Genomic DNA, 16,940 nt, shown 5'->3' with positions numbered 1-16,940 from the left:
GCAAGACAATTATCCTTCCTTAGTTTTTCAACTTGACATTCTATAATTTGTCTTGTGTTATTTCTACTTTGAAATATTATTTCCCTCTTTCACTTTTTATTACTAATGATGTGAGTTTTATTCTAATAACTGAAGCTTTACTCAGGGCTATGACACTGCAACACTCCAGATGGCACTATTTACATTGTACTTTATGCAAACCATATCCCTGGAACTGTGCATTGGCAGCCTTGCCTCTACCTTACGTTTTCCTATCACCTTATTTTTCTCATATTCAACTTTATTCATTGCAAAGAGGGACAAAGACTATCTCACTTATTACATAGTCCTGAGTATATACACACTGCAACAGTACTCTATAACAATTTGTTTTCTTTTTATAGAAATGTATAATACAATTAAGGCACTAAATATTTTTGATGATTTTATACTTTGATAGCTTATATTTTCATGAGTTTAAGACTGTATAGCTGGCACTGTAAAAATATTTATTTTAAAAGGGGGATATTGGGGCTGATAACAAACTGCTAACTTAAATGAGAACTTGATTTTCTTACAAACTTGCATAATCACAGAATACTAAAACTACATGAAAGCTTAGATAAAATTTATCATCTTCTATAATATTTCAGAGTATGAGTAGCACCTCAGTTCACAGTTTGAATTAATGAAGTTATATCAAAGAATACAGAGAAGAAAGATCTAAAGTATTTTTAGATGTGAATACCATCTTCTTAGGATACACCTGAAAATCATCACTCAGGTAGGTGGATGCAGGTACTAGGGCCAGACTGCCTGATATGCCTGTTCCTCAACTTAACAGCAGATATGTCCCTTGCCACAAATTACTTAGCCTCTTAGTATCCCCATTATATAAAATGAACATAAAATAGTACCTATCTCAGAGTTGTTGTAAAAATTAATTGAATTTACACAGGTAAGGTAATTAGAGTGGTGGTTAACATACAGTAAAACACAATAAAATATTTAGTAATACTTTGGCTATTAATATTGTAATTCATTTATACAAAATAAAATAGCTTTGTCAGTCTTGGAGAAGCCTGAAATGGTTCTGAAATGATTATTTACAGGTTTAAAAATAAGTCAGTGATTCCCCCTCCCCTTCCTCTACTCTTTCCCCTACTGTCCTATAGAGAAAGAAAAAAAAAAAAAAAAGTCAGTGAAGACCGAGTACCTAGCACAGTGCCTGGCACACAGTAGATGTTTATTTGCAGACTGAATGAACTAGTCTATAGATTAATTTATTCTCAATACATTTATTTGTTCTTTATAACAAGAGATAAACAAGTGACAACTTTTTAATCCCTAGACTGATATACTAGTATAAGTAAGAACTACCTTTACTGTCTGATTTAGAATTTGGCAATTTCAATAAACTACATATTCTTATGAACCTGTTCAGGAGATAGATTGTTTTGAAATGATGTCCCTATGACCACAAATCTAGCTAATTATAATACTCTGTTTCTCTGAAACAACAAAGTCAAACAGTAGAAAATACATATATTTTAAATGTGCATATTTTAAAATATATTTATTTTTTAAAAATTATTTTAAGTTAGCACTGAGTCAGAGAAATATTTCTTCTGCTCTTTATAGTACAAAATGTTAAGAATCCATATTGTAGTCCTCCTTGTATTATATAGTCTCTTTTGTTATATATGTGATAATGTAATATTCCTTTGTACAGACTATAGCATTTTATATAATAAAGCTTAGTATTTAAAAACTTTTGACATTTTATTCACTTATTTTATTTTACTCCCCATTTTAACCATTTTCAGGGCACAATTCAGGGCCACTTAGTATATTCCCAATGTTATGGAACCATCACCACTCTCCAGTTCCAGAACATTTTGATTATCCCAAAAGGGAACACTGTACCCATTGAGCAGTTTCTATTCCATTCTACCCCCACTGTTCCTGGAAACCACTAATCTGTTTTTTGTCTCTATGGATTTTATTCTGGGGATTTTATATAAATGGAATCAGAGAATATTTTATGTCCACTTTCTCTCACCTAGCATAATGTTTAAAGTTTCATCAATGTTTTAGCATGTATCTGAACTTTATTCCCTTTTATAGCTGAATAGTATTTCAAAATATGGATATACCACATTTTGTTTATCTAGCCATTTGTTCTTGGACGTTTGGATTGTTTCTACCTTTTGGCTATTGTGAAGAGTGCTGCTAGGAATATTCCTTTGTACGTTTGTTTGAAGACCTGTTTTAATTCTTTTGAATATTTACCGTGGAATTGAATTGCTGGGTCATGTTTAACTGTTTGAGGAAATGACTGAAATGTTTCCAGTGTCTATACCATTTTACATTCCCACCAGCAGAGAATGAGGGTTCTAATTTCTTCACACTTTTCCCAACACTTGTTACTTTCTATTTTTGTTTGTTCTTTTCTATCCTTGTGAGTGTGAAGCAATATTTCATTGTATTTTTTTAAAAAGATTTTATTTATTTGAGAGAGAAAGAGAGAGTGCGCGTGCGCATGAGAGGGGAAAAGGTTGAGGGAGAAGTAGACTCTCCGTGGAGCTCGGAGCCCGATGTGGGACTCAATCCCATGACTCTGGGATCATGACCTGAGCCGAAGGCAAGTTGCTTAACCAACTGAGTCACCCGGGCACCCCTATTTCACTGTGCTTTTGATTTGCATCTCCTTAATGTCTAACGACACTCAGCATCTTTTCATGTGCTTGTTGGTTAGCTTCTATCTTTTTTGGAGAATTGTCTATTCAAGACATTTGTCTGTTTTGTCTTTATTTTATTGAAGCATAATTAGCATATAGTGTTGTTTTAATTTTAGGTGTACAATATAATGACCGAACAATTCTATCTGGGTTGTCTTTTGTTTGTCTTTTTAATGTTCAATTGTAAGAGTTCTTCATATATTTTGTATGAGACCCTTATCAATTATGATTTGCAAATATCTTCTCCCATTCTGTGAATTGTCTTTTTGCTCTTTGACAGTGTCCTCTGATGCCCAAAGTTTTAAATTTTGATGAAGTCCAATTTATACCTAGTTTGTTGTTGTTATAGTCACCTTTGGTGTCATTTCTAAGAAATCACTGCCAGATTCAAGGTCATAAAGATTTGTCCCATGCTATCTTCTAAGAGCTTTCTAATTATAAATAGATATTGTTGAAGATTTTTTCATCGATATTTGTAAGGGATGTTGGTTTGCAGTTCTCTTGTGATGCCTTTGGTATCAAGATAATGCTGGCATCATAGAATGACTTAGAAAATGTCCCCTCTTTTATTACCTAGAAGTATTTGAGAGGCTGGTGTTGATTCTTCTTTAAATGTTTGGTAGAATTCACAAATAAGGCATCTTGTCCTGGGCTTGCTTTTTGGGAAGTTTTTGATTATTGACTTAATCTCTTTGTTATAGATCTATTCAGATATTCTCACTTTTTCTTGAATTTTGTGTTTCTGGGAATTTGCCATTTCATCTAGGTGAACTTGCTGGTATGTAACTATTCATAATACTCTCTTAAAATCTTTTTTATTTCTGTAAGGTTGGTAGTAATGTACCACTTTTTCTGATTATACTAATTGCAGTATTCTGTCTAGCCAAAGGTTTGCTAATTCTGTTATATCTTTTCCAAGAACCAACTTTTGGTGTCATCTGTTCTCCATTATTTTCTATTTTGTTTATCTCTGCTATAATTGTTATTTCCCTTTTTCTGCTACCTTTGGGTTTCCTTTTTTCTTTTTCTAGCTCCTTTGAGGTGTAAACTGAAGTTACTGATTCAAGTTCTTTCTTCTCTTTTTCCTTCTTTTTCAATGTAGGTATTTACAGACACAATTTCCCTCTGAGCACTGTTTTGCTACATCATTTCAATTTTGTTGTTTATTCACTTTTAGTCATCTCAGAGTACTATTTTTTAAAGTATCTTTTATTGTTGGTTTGTTTTCAAAGAATTTATTTATTTATTTAATAGAAAGAGAAAAATCACAAGTAGGCAGAGAGGCGGGGGTGGGGCAGGTTTCCTGCTGAGCAGAGAGCCTGATAGGGGGCTTGATCCCAGGACCCTAAGATCATGACATGAGTCAAAGGCACAGGCTTATCCCACTGAGCCACCCAGGCGCCCCCTCAGAGTACTTTCTAATTTCCCTTATGATTTCTTCTTCTTTGACTATTTATAGGTTGATATTTAATTCCCACATATTTGTAAATTTTTCAATTTTTCTGTTACTGACTTCTAGTTTATTCCACTGTGGTCAAAGGCGGCACTCTGCATGATTTTAATCTGTTAAAATTTATTTAGATTTATTTTTAGACTTAACATACAGTTTATTCTGGAGAATGTTTCATGTGCACTTGAGAAGAATGTACATTCTGCTGATGCTGAAAGTGTTTTGTATACATTTGTTAGGTGTAGTTATTTATAATGTTATTCAAATCCTCTAGTTCCTTATTGACCTTCAGTCTAGTTACTCTACTGAGCATGTATATTTTTAAGCATGGTATTACCTGCATATAAAGCTACTCCCAAGATGAAACAGGCTCTGCTTATAATTGGACAAGGATTTTATTTGGCCAAGTGAACAAGTGAAACATACAGATCCAAACTAATCGGTAGGATTTCTTTAGTATAGTGATAGGAATGATTCCTAGGATATAAATAGCTATTTCCATTGCTCAAACTGTAGTTGCCATTTGGATGGTGTCTTTATTAGTAACTTGGCAATTCTATACTTTGAATTAATGAAGACAGTTGTACTGAAATGTTTTTCTCTTGTAATCCTATCAGAATTCCTTCTTTCCTTTGTTACTATGAGAGTATATGAGACCTACTACTCTTCCTTAAATTCTTGATTTATGCTATTTCTTTAAAAAGTCTTATTTATACTGCTTTTGGCCCAAAAGGTTTGACTTTAATGGCCAATCAGAACCGTCCTTTACTTCTAATTGGTGAACTAAGCTGATGAATTCTAAATTCACCTCCCCAGCTACTGCTAAAATGATGTTATCAACCCCTATATCTCAGTGGCTTACAAAAATAAGTAGAAATTTCTTGCTCATGAGTCTGTGGGAAGCTCTATTTCAAAATGCCAGATGGGTCCATATTTGTTCCATGTATTTCTCATTGTTCTACAATGAGAAACCAGTAGCTATCTAGACATGCTCATCTTATAGTAGATAGAGGACAGTTAGTCAAGACAAACCAGGTAAATCATTTAAATATCTGCTTGCATCACAGCTGCTAACATTGTGTCAGCCTAAACAAGTCACACAGCTAAGCTCAATGGTGTGGGAAAATCTCCTCCATCCTTGTGAAAGGGGGAGGGAGAGTAAGTATTTGCTGAACAATAACATCATCAACCACAGTCTAGCAAAATAAGGCAATTAGGGGCAACACAGTACTTTTTTTTTTTTTACTTTGAAGTTAAGCCTTTCTCCTTTTTAGAGTAATATTGTTCTTACTTTCATAAAATGATGGTAATAATAGCAGGCAGTAGACCTTTTAAAATTCTTATTACTTGACAAAATAAAAAATTGGCAACCTTCTGTCAGTCCCAAAATTTTAGGACCATTTTACTAGGCTACAAAAACCCAAAACTCTACTACAAGAAAAAAAGTAATCACAGACCACTGAATGTAATCCCAGGTCTCTGGCTATTGTTCACTATTCAGAGGCTATTCCTTGGCTTTCAAAGGCACTCATTTTCCCCCTTCTCAGGTTTCATTATTCCAAATGCTTATGATTAGGAAAGTCCAGGAACGAACTGTCATTATTTATATCTAGTGATCTAATCTAACTTTTTACTTTAAAAATGGTCCCATTTACTCTTCAGGTCTCTATATAAACTTGGTTTTGTAACACTTGAGGCCCTAAAATCTTTTTTTTTTTTTTTTTTTGAGGCCCTAAAATCTTAATGGCATGTAAATCTTTCATGTCCTTGACATGAAAATTTTAACAGGCAGTACATAAAGAATAATGGCCTATGACTCTATAACTTTAAAAAGATGATCTATTATGATGAAAATTTAAAAAGTAGCCAGTGGCTTTACTTCCAGTGTGAAAGGACACATATTTAATGGTTTTATATATATATACACACAAATATTTATGAATACTAATGATTTTGCCATAGTCTTACCAAACATTAAAATTATATAAAATAGCAGAGCTGTGCTTTTCCCCCCTCATAGTACTGTTAAAGCAAGTGAAGCAGTTGGCATGCTTACAGAATTCCATTTCACTCCTAACTCCAAGCTTATTTCCACCTCCTACTCTTGCTGTCATCTTGTTGTTTACTTGTGATATTCTCCAGCTTTAAGCAATATTAAAAAATGTCATAGCTATCTCATCCATTCCAAACTAGGGGTGGAGTTGAAGAATAGGATATTGAAATGCGTTATATCTGCGGAAAGCCTTATATAGAGACTTCCAAATTAGTCAAAACAGGAAATTTCCTGTGAGTCTTACTTTAGCAAATGAGATTTGCAATTCATTTATAAACATTAACTTATCAGACAGGATCTGTGAAATAACTTCATAATATGGCAATTGCCTTTTATTATCTTACTGCTCTTACCCAATATTGGAGAATTTGACACAATACCTATTTAAATTTCATAAATGTACAAATCTACAATAAGAGGCAGAGAGGGAAGTTTCCATTCACTGGAATTCACCAGTTTTGAAACTCATGTTTGTGCCATGCTTGCAATTTAAATGAAGTATGCATCTTTTACAACATCTTACAGAGTATATACAGAAGCTAAATTTTCTGTAATTTTTTATAATGTAATTCTCATTAAAATAGGATGAAAATGGAAAAATGTGGTTTTAACATAAGTAACATACCTGCAGGTATGATCATCACTCACACTTGCAATTTCTTGGCCTTCTTTGGGATCAAACACCAAACCATTAATGAAATCTGAATGGCCCTCTAAAACCTGACATCAGGGGAAAAGGTAGTAAGAATACAGGAAAAAAATCTACCTAAAAAAAATTTCTACCTAATATTTTTACTTCACTGTCTTAAAAGCTTTCACTGCATGCTTCCCTTTTCTATAAATATTTCTTAAGCAATCTGCTATTTTTAAGGCATGATTTATACACCCACTTTTTCTGGAAGGTTTATCTTGGAAAGAAGCTGATCATTCAACACATGCTATTAGCTTGATCTTTCTTTTCTAGTATGCATTTCTTATAAAAACACACACACACTTTTTTACTGTACCTGTCCTCATCTTACCTCCTCTCTTACTTGTTACATAAAGCTTAAATAAAAATTAAAGCTAGAAGAAATTTCTAGGGGCACTGCACTGAGATAGAACCCCAAGTCATACCTACTGCTCTTCATACTAACTGCTTAATAAACATAGTATGGATTTCACCTTATGGGGTCTTTATTTACTTCCTCTATGTAACTGCCAGCACTGGAGACAAGTTAGTATTAGAAGCCCATAATCACAACAACCCAGAAATTCATTTTTGTTTTGTGGTAGGAACATTAAAGACCTACTCTCTTAGCAACTTCAAGTATATAACCCATACTATTAACTATACATATTATACTGCACATTCGGTCTGCAGAACTTATTTACCTTATAATTGGAAGTTTGGTACTCTTTGACCAACATCTCCCCATCTCCCCCAGCAATAACCATTTTACTCTCTGTTTCTGTGAGTTTGGCTTTTTAAAAATCCACCTATAAGTGAGATCATACAGTATTTGGCTTTCTCTTATTTTACAGGGTTATTTATTATGCTAATAGAAAACACATATATAGAACTTACTATGTACAAAACATTGTTCTGTTTTGTATGAATTAGCTCAGTCAATCAATGCTCATAACCTTATGAGACAGATACTATTATTATGCTCATTTTATAGATAAGGAACTGAGCACAAAGAAATGGGGAACTTGACCAGTCATACTGTTATTAACATGATAGAATTAGGCAGTCTGGATCTTGTGTCTGTGCTCTTAAGCGCTTTATAATCCCACCTTACCCTACATGCTGCACTGATCATTGGTTCTCCCGAAGTTTGACTCTCAACTGTGTGTGTGTTCATGTCATTATACTCTTACTATACCCAAATGTGAATTTCTAAATCCCCCTCATTTGCTGTGCCTACCTAATATTTTAATAAATGATATCAGATTTATAATCTGTAGTCCTAACTATAGCCGAAAATAGAGTACATGAGATCCTGAATTATATACTTTAAAGATGAAAATTAAACATTTTATTTTATTATTTTTAAAGATTTTATTTATTTATTTATTTGACAGAGAGAGAGACAGTGAGAAAGGGAACACAAGCAAGGGGAGGGGGAGAGGGAGAAGCAGGCTTCCCGCTGAGCAGACAGCCCAATGTGGGGCTTGATCCCAGGACCCTGGGATCATGACCTGAGCTGGAGGTAGGCCCTTAACGATTATGCCACCCAGGCACCCCTTAAACATCATTTCAAACTGAGATAAATCCAAGTAAAAAGGCAAAAATAATGTTTTAAGGGGAGCCTGGGTGGCTCAGTGGGTTAAGCCTCTGCATTTGGCTCAGGTCATGATCTCAGGATCCTAGGATCAAGCCCTGCATCAGGCTCTCTACTCAGCAGAGAGCCTGCTTCACCCTCTCTCTGACTGCCTCTCTGCCTACTTGTGATCTCTGTCTGTCAAATAAATAAATATTGAAAAAAATGTTTTAAAATAAAGAGTTATGAATTATACTTGTCAACATACCTTATATTCATTTTTATCTTGAAGATCTGAAGTAAACAATCTTATTTTCATATCAGCAGCTGAAGTACAAAATCTGGAAGTAAAAAAACAAAAACCAACAACAAATCAATGACTAGAGCTACAAGCAGAAACCACGATGAATCTCACATACATAATGCTAAGTGAACAAAGCAGGACAAAAAAAGGATATTATTTTCCATTTGTATGAATGTTCATAAGTAGGAAAAAATAAACTATATTGTTTTAGGGATGCATACATAGCTGATAAAACTATTTAAAAAGAAAAAAATAACTGTCACAATAATCATGAGCTTAATTATCTTTAAGGGTAAGGGAGAAGGATGATTTGGGAGGGGCACAGTGGGGACCTTGGGTGCTAGGAATGTTCTATTTCTTGACCTGGGTGATCATTACAGGTGTGTGTTTTACAACAGTCTGTTTTACAATACAATAGTAAAACAAAAGTTATACAATAAACTGTGTATGTACTTTTTTTGCACTTTTTGGAAAGTATGCTGTATTTCATAACACAAATAAAAGGTAAGAAAAACTGAAAAGCAAAGCTTATCTACCTAATTCTTCTCCTTTGAATTTTTCCTATTATTATTTTGGATATTCATATTTTCATATCCCAAGGAAACTCTAGAACATTGCTACAACATTACTAATGTGAGATCTCCTAATGTAGATCTCCTCATACTTATGTCATAAGAAATCATTTAAAAATCTCTCTTCAAAATATCATTTCTAAAATAGAAAAAGATTACTTTAGAAGGTTTCTAAAAGAACTATCCCAAACAAAAGGTTTGTAAAGTATTAGTAGAAGAGTAAGGCCAAGTTCAGTAAAAACACCAGAGAAGAAAGGACTTACAGGGGTCAAAGATTATTTACTTAAAAAAAAACTAATGAAAGAATCTTATTAAAAGAAAAAAACACACAGACACACACACACAACTTTATGTTGTTCCACTTTTCTCCAAACTTTGCTGCTTGAGTTTATAAATGGTATGAAAAGTATATTTACACAATCCTTTAATTAAACCATAAAGCCTCAGAGAATAGAAGTAAGATGAAGCATTACTTTCCAGCAAGTGTGAAGAAAAGCAAGTGGGGATGAACAGAGAGAGAGAGCAGAACTGAAGGCAACTAAATGCTAAAGATAAAACACTAGGAATGGGTTCCTTCTAGCACTAAGTTAAGCTAATGATAAGACAGACACCAAGTTATACCTCAGTCATCTTTTTTTTTTTTTTTTTAAGATTTTATTTATTTGAGAGAGAGAGAATGAGAGGGAGCATGAGAAGTGGAGGGTCAGAGGGAGAAGCAGACTCGATCCTGGGACTCCAGGATCATGACCTGAGCTGAAGGTAGTTGCTTAACCAACTAAGCCACCCAGGTGCCCCATGAGTCATTCTAATACATATTATACTTTATGTGTATGTGTGTGTGTGTGTGTATGCATATACACATACACATATATATTTCTTATTTTACTTTACATATATAATACTTTATATATAAGTAAAGTAAATAAGTAAAGTAGTAATAAGTAAAGGAAAGGAAAATAAGAAATACAAATATAGTTTAATCACAATTGTGTGAAGTTATTTATGAAAAAATAGGATACTGGGTGTAGAAATGGGCTTTAAAAATATTTTGTATATTCCAAATTTGATACAGTAAATGTGTAATGTTTTATAATAAAATATTTGATTTATTTAAAAACAAAACTGTGCAGTCGGCTTGCTCTAAAAATATTGTCTTTAAAATTGATGGCTGGTTAATATTCTGAATTTATCATATATATTTGCAGAAAAAATCTGAAGCTGCTTATCAGAAAGCAACATCAACAAAAAAGATGAAACAATAACAGCATATGTCATTTTATAATGCTAAAGTAGGACACGAAAACAGGCATCAAGCAGAACCATGGAAGAAGATAGTTTGTCTAGCTTTCAAAATCTGCTGAAAAATGCAGAAACTAACTGACTTTTGTTTAACTCCAGATTTTGTGAACACTTTCTTTTAATATAAAAGGAAATGAATAGCAAACTGGCTATTAACAATGATATATGTATATTAACAAGTGCTGTTGTATGGATTATTTAAAATTCGGTTAGCTAAAATCTGTACAGCTTCTAGAAGAAAACAGAACATCTTCACAATCTTGTTGTAGGCAATTATTCTTTAGATAGGAAATAGAATGCATATGAAAAAGTGCTCAAAATCATGAGTCATCAGGGAAATGTAACTGTGGTTCCAAAAATAATGGCTAAAATAAAGACTGACAACAATAAATGCTGAAGAGCTGGCAGAGCAAGTTGAACATCTCTAGATTAACTGGTGGGGATATAAAACAGTAGAACCACTATGGAAACTGGTACTTTCTTAAAATGCTAAAAAAACACTCAACCATCCTCTGATTTAGCAGTTCTACTCCTAAGAATAAGGAAACCATGTATCTACTAAGAGCTATATATGCAGGGGTGCTCATAGCAACTTTAGTCATAAAAACTGGAAACTGTCTGGTGTCTACTTAGAGGAGAATGGATAAACAAACAGTGGTATTTATACCATGTAATGGAATACTTTTCAAAAATAAAAGAAACACTGGTAGTTATAACATGAATAAATCTCAAAAACAACAAACGAGGCACAAAAATATATTCTGTATGATTCCACTTATATGAAGTTCTTGAATAGGCAAAATTAACTTCTGAAAATTAGACTAATGGTTGCTTTGGCAGAAGATAGGGTAAAAGGATTGACTGGGAAGGAGTACTAAGAAACTTTTGAAGTGATGGAAATGCTATGTATTATCAGTGTGAGTTACACAAGTGTATGCATGTCAACACTTATCAAATGGTACCCTAAGAAGTTGAGAATTTCACTGTATGTGAATTATCCCTCAATTTAAAAAAAAAAATTAGGTTAGTTCAGTAAGAGCTAACTAATGGTTGCTATATTGTTTACTAAAAGAAGGCATATCTTTTAGATTTGATATCTGTGGAAGCCAGGTTAGTGTTTTGTAACAAACATTAAACAACCTGACACATATTGCCCGTGTGAAGAAGGCCTCAGCAGGTACTGTCAAGATTTTTCTTAAAAAGGAATTGTTCTTTTCAATGCTTTCATAAAAACTGAAGCCCCCCCCAAAAAAAACATAAACTGAAGCCCAAGGATTAGAATTGTAGTTTTATGTACTGTTAAACAAGAAAATGTGACACTGGCCTATGTGCAGCAGTAAGGTTCATTAATGATTCAATCAAATCTACTTATTTCAACAGTTATACTTTCACTAAGTGGTAAACTCAGTGAAGAATCTGTGAAGACTTCAAATGATTCAGATGAAACTCAAGTAAAGAGCTTTGTAGTCAGGCCCCAACACATATTCAAGGCATCACTACCATGTTGCATATTTAAATCACGAATTCAGATAGTAAGACTAAATTAAGAAATAATGGCCAATGTTAAAATATCTAATATCTGAAATTGGGATAAATGGAAATGGAGGAAAAAAAGTTCTTATTATCAAAGGCTTCAGATCACTTAAAACAAAGGACATTAATAAATACTGCACTTAATAGTTTTAAACTTACTTGATTACTGGAGGCAATGAATCAAGTCTAGTTTCTGGGCTCCAAGCTATGCCATCAACTCTGACTCCATGCTGAAATGTTCGTAGTGTTTTATAATGAATTCCTTCAATGTCTGCTTCTTCCTCCTAATCATACACAGTAAATGTTTTAAGAAGTTATTAAAACAAACACTATAACATTCTGATTTTAGCATAATGAAGAATTTATCAGGAGGCCATATACACTCTTTTGAGAAGTTCGAAAACAGATTAGATATAGAGATTTAACTGGTTAGCTGAGCAACACTGACAACAAAAACAGCTAAAACTAAGTCTTGTGGAAAACTCTATAGGACAACTAAAAACAAACAGTAAATATATTATTTTTTTTACACAGCATTATATATAGCACTATACATATGTAAGATGTTACAAATTGTTCATCTAATATTGTTATGGACTACAAATAGTGAATATGTTAATACAATCTAGTTAATTTAGTCTTTTGTATACAAGATTCTGGTTTAGATATTTAAAGTCAGCTTATTTACCTGCTTTGGTACTACTAAAGTAATTTCAGTTTATATTCATGGGAAGATGAGGAAAAAATGAATTTTGAAGTATTTAGGTCTGGAAATAGGGATAATCACCTGAAAAGCTTTCCCACTGTAAAAATAATGTAACGCAGCTATCTTAAGTACTTCTGTCCACATCCATAAACTAACAGGTTCAGTTTGCAGGAAAAAAAGACAAAGTTTAGTGCCTGCACAAGGAAGGATGATTGGAGACTTCTGCATAGATCCAGGTCCTTTAAAGGGGAAGTAGGGAAAAAACCCCCAAACCAAAAGTGCCATGCAAAGTATCTACCATGGGTGAAGGCTAAGAGAGAAAAGCCACTTATGAGAAATCTCTACCATTAGCTGGCTGTAATACGAAGTCTGCGGCTTGAATTCACATTAATTATGTGCTCCAGAAAATGACAATTGATTTCAAAGTGGTCATATGTTGGTAGTGGCCCAGAGCACCTGATAGACAAAGGCAAATTCTCTTTGGATGAACTACCTCTACCCAGGTCTCAAAAAGTTACCACAGATATAGTTCATTCAAATATGATCTTACACAAATGTACTCAAACCTGTGAAAACAAAGAACCACAAACACAAGTATGAGTAAGCAACAAGAGATTACCAAAAATGATTAGGCAGCTTTTAAAAAGAACCAAATAAAACATTTAGATTAAAATATCGTAAGGAAAAAATGCTTAGAGCAACTGGAATGCAGACTTGAAAAAATTATTCAGAATGCAGAAAAGAGGAGACAAAAAAAAAAAGTTAAAAGGGATTCAGTGAGAAGTTCCACTATATATCTCATTCGGGTTGTAGAGGAGTAAATAGAGGGAACGAGGGAAGAGGCAATATTTGAAGATGAAGAGATAATAGCAAAGGATCCTCCATACTTGATGACAGGTACCAATACATATATTTAGATAGAATAGTATGTCCCAGACAGCTTAAATAAAATCCGCAGGCAGATAGAACATAGTGCAACTTCAGAACATACACACACAAACTCTCATGATATAAATTTGTGTGTATGTGTACATACAGACTGAGGAAGGGAGGGAAGGGGGGAGGGAGGGAAAAGAAAGCAGGACGAGGATGGGGCTTTTAGTAACCAGAAAGAAAAGACAGGTTTCCTACATAAGAGATTTCCTATAAAAGAATTAGAACCATAGACTTCTTGGCACATAGCTTCCTGAAACAACAAATGCATGAAGATAGTGGAACAAGATCTTCAAAAGAATGACAAAAAAAAACTTTAGGACTACACACACAACCATGCTGTTTTTCAAGAATGAAGTTGCATTTAAATATATTTTCGGAAAAACAAAAACCAAGACTTAAGAATCAGTAAACCCTCACTAAAAGATCTCCTAGAGCAGAGGATGGCAAACTATGGCTGGGCCAAATTTGGTCTATGCGTTGGCTTTGTACGGCCCATGAACTGAGAAATATATATATATATATATATATGGTTTATTTATTTATTTGAGAGAGAGAGAGAGAGCGTGCACACACACAAGCGGGGGGAGAGGGAGAAGCAGGGAGCCCAGTGCAGGGCTTGATCCCAGGACTCTGGGTTCATAACCTGAGCTGAAGGCAGGCACTTAACAGACCGAGCCACCCAGGTACCCCCTCATTTTTGTATTTTTAAGGAGTTGGAGAAAACAAAGAACAATTTGCAACAGGTACTATAAGTGACTGGAAAAACCTAAAATATTCACTATCTGGCCCTTTACATAAAGAACTTAGTATTAAACTTTTTCTTGTAGTAAAGGGTGTACTTTATTACACCCTTTACTACAAAATGACCCCAGAAGGAAGGCCAGAGATTTAAGGAACAGTGAGTAAAAAATCAAAGTAAACACATGGGTTAATCTAAACAAATATTAGCCCTATAACACATAATTCATGGCTCAAAATGAAAAGAAAAACAACTGAGGACTAAAATATGACAGTAATATAAGTCTAGAGAGGGTGATAGTTCAAGAGTCAAAGATCCTTATTTTGTTCATGAAGAAGTTAAAGATTTTTTTTAAAAAAGATTTTATTTTTCAGAGAGAGAGAGAGAGCGAGAGAGAGAGAGCGCACAGTAGGGGGAGCAACAGGCAGAGGGAGATGGGGGAAAGCAGGCTTATTGAGCAGGGAGCTGGATGCAGGGCTTGATCCCGGGACACTGGGATCATAACCTGAGCAGAAATTAGATGCTTAAGGACTGAGCCACCCAGGTGCCCAAATATATTAATTTTGACTTTGTCTAATTAAGTATGCATGGTAAAGTGTCTTTGGTAACCATTAAATGAGAAACAGCATGCAAAACCTCCAAATTATCAGGGAGGAAAACAATGAAAAGAGGAGGTAACAAAACACAAAACAGAAGACGAAAGAGTAAAAAATTAAAAATAAACCAAATAGCCAATAGAAGAATAGATAGGTTAATTATGCTATATGTGCATAATATACCATACAACAATGGAAACAAATGAATTTTGACATGGAGTATCCTAACAAATACAATGTTAATAGCAACACATGGTAGAAGAAAATAATGCAGAATAATTTCATTGATAAAATTTGAAACATGAAAGCCAATATACTCATTTGCAAGACCTACATATATGGTAACCCTATAAAGTAAAACAAAGCATCAACAACACAAAATTTCAGGCATGGTTACCACTTGAAGGTGAGAAGGAAAAGTAGTAAGGGAAGAACACCCAGAGGGCTTCAGAAGAATTACTAATGTTCTATTTCGTTAGCTGGGTAGTGGGCATCCAGGAATCTATTTTATTGTTCTTTATACCTTATACAGATAACATATATTTTAAAATACTTTTTATAGGCTTGAAAATATTAAGTTTAAAAACTGTTTTCTAATTTAAATCAATACCCCAACTGGGTCTAGAGACTGCAGCAAAATTTTTCATGACAAATTTTTCCAAGGACTCTTCTATATTAAGTGATACAATTATCTTTTATAAGTTTATAGAATTATAAAATTACACCAGGGGAAAAGTCCAGAGCAGGTGAAACTTACTTAAGGGATACATATGTCTACATAGATAGGATATTATCTGAAGGCCTGTTCTAAGAATTCCATTCATCCTGAATCTAAATGCAAGGTTTAAGTGAATCCTATTGAATGTGTTGACTTTTCCAGGATAAAATGTCTTTGGGATCCTAGCAAAGCCATTTCATAAATACATTCCACATGGTTTTCTCTACATAATTCTAATGCCCCTTGAAAAATAACTTTAAATTTCAGACAAACTTGAGTTAACAGCATAAGTTTTTCCATAAATGAAAATAGGAAATAGAAATATACTTATCAAAGAAAGAAAAACATTGTCAAATTATATTACTTCATAATCTGTGTGTATAATAACTGTATAGCTAACAGCCAGATATGCCAAGGCAGCAACCAGTAAGCAATTTTAAAATCAGGTTAAGAGCCTAATCATAGCTGACTTCGTAGTTTGGGTTACATCTATTTTTCCACACTGGACATATCAATCTTCTAAAAATGAAGTTTTTACCATCAAAACACAGATTACTTTGCTACTGTAAAAACAGTGTTGACAATTAGGTCCTATAATTTGTTACCCAAAGAATATATAGAGTTATTGGGTGACCACGGAGATAAAGAAATCCCAGGGATTGTATAGCTTGAGCTTTATGTATTACCAGTGAAACCTTTTTTCCTGGCAGCAATGTCTGCCACCGAGCCAACAAAAAGGCCAGGGTGTGTGTGTGGTACAGGCAGAGACAAATGCTATTTTGGGTTTAGTCTGGGGTGTAGGCAGTATTGTATAGGCAGGAAATTAAGATCCTTTGGAAAACTTGCTGCAATACAAATCATTATAGAAGACTCTGGTGTGTTTGAGGTTGGGGCAAAGCCAGGTTGATGAAAGGGCTCTTTTAAGGGTTTGAAATTGGCAGGCCCTCCCACCATACCCAGTTAAGGCCAAATACAGAATTTTAGTCAGATGAGACTGTAAAGTTTACCTAGTCCACTTCTTTCACCTCACACTTGAATTTATATAACATCTGGAGAGAGTTTGCACAA

The 16,940-nt window shown here is 34.0% G+C and overlaps 1 protein-coding gene across 2 annotated transcripts in view; it reads right to left on the bottom strand.

Annotated features, from left to right (window-relative positions):
• Nucleotides 1–16,940, bottom strand: part of NUP37 (nucleoporin 37) — a 45,444-nt gene that overhangs the window by 23,278 nt on the left and 5,226 nt on the right. For both annotated transcript variants that reach the window (XM_046014022.1, XM_046014021.1), the window contains 3 exons: nucleotides 12,337–12,461; nucleotides 8,738–8,810; nucleotides 6,849–6,943 (listed from right to left, as the gene is read on the bottom strand). In XM_046014022.1, the coding sequence (XP_045869978.1) occupies nucleotides 6,849–6,943; nucleotides 8,738–8,810; nucleotides 12,337–12,461 (293 nt within the window). The remainder of the gene's footprint in view (nucleotides 1–6,848; nucleotides 6,944–8,737; nucleotides 8,811–12,336; nucleotides 12,462–16,940) is intronic.

Source organism: Meles meles, chromosome 7, assembly GCF_922984935.1.
Source record: "Meles meles chromosome 7, mMelMel3.1 paternal haplotype, whole genome shotgun sequence".
NCBI lineage: Eukaryota > Metazoa > Chordata > Mammalia > Carnivora > Mustelidae > Meles > Meles meles.
Note: the sequence above shows the minus strand (reverse complement) of the source record. Positions and strands in the feature narration are given on the sequence as shown.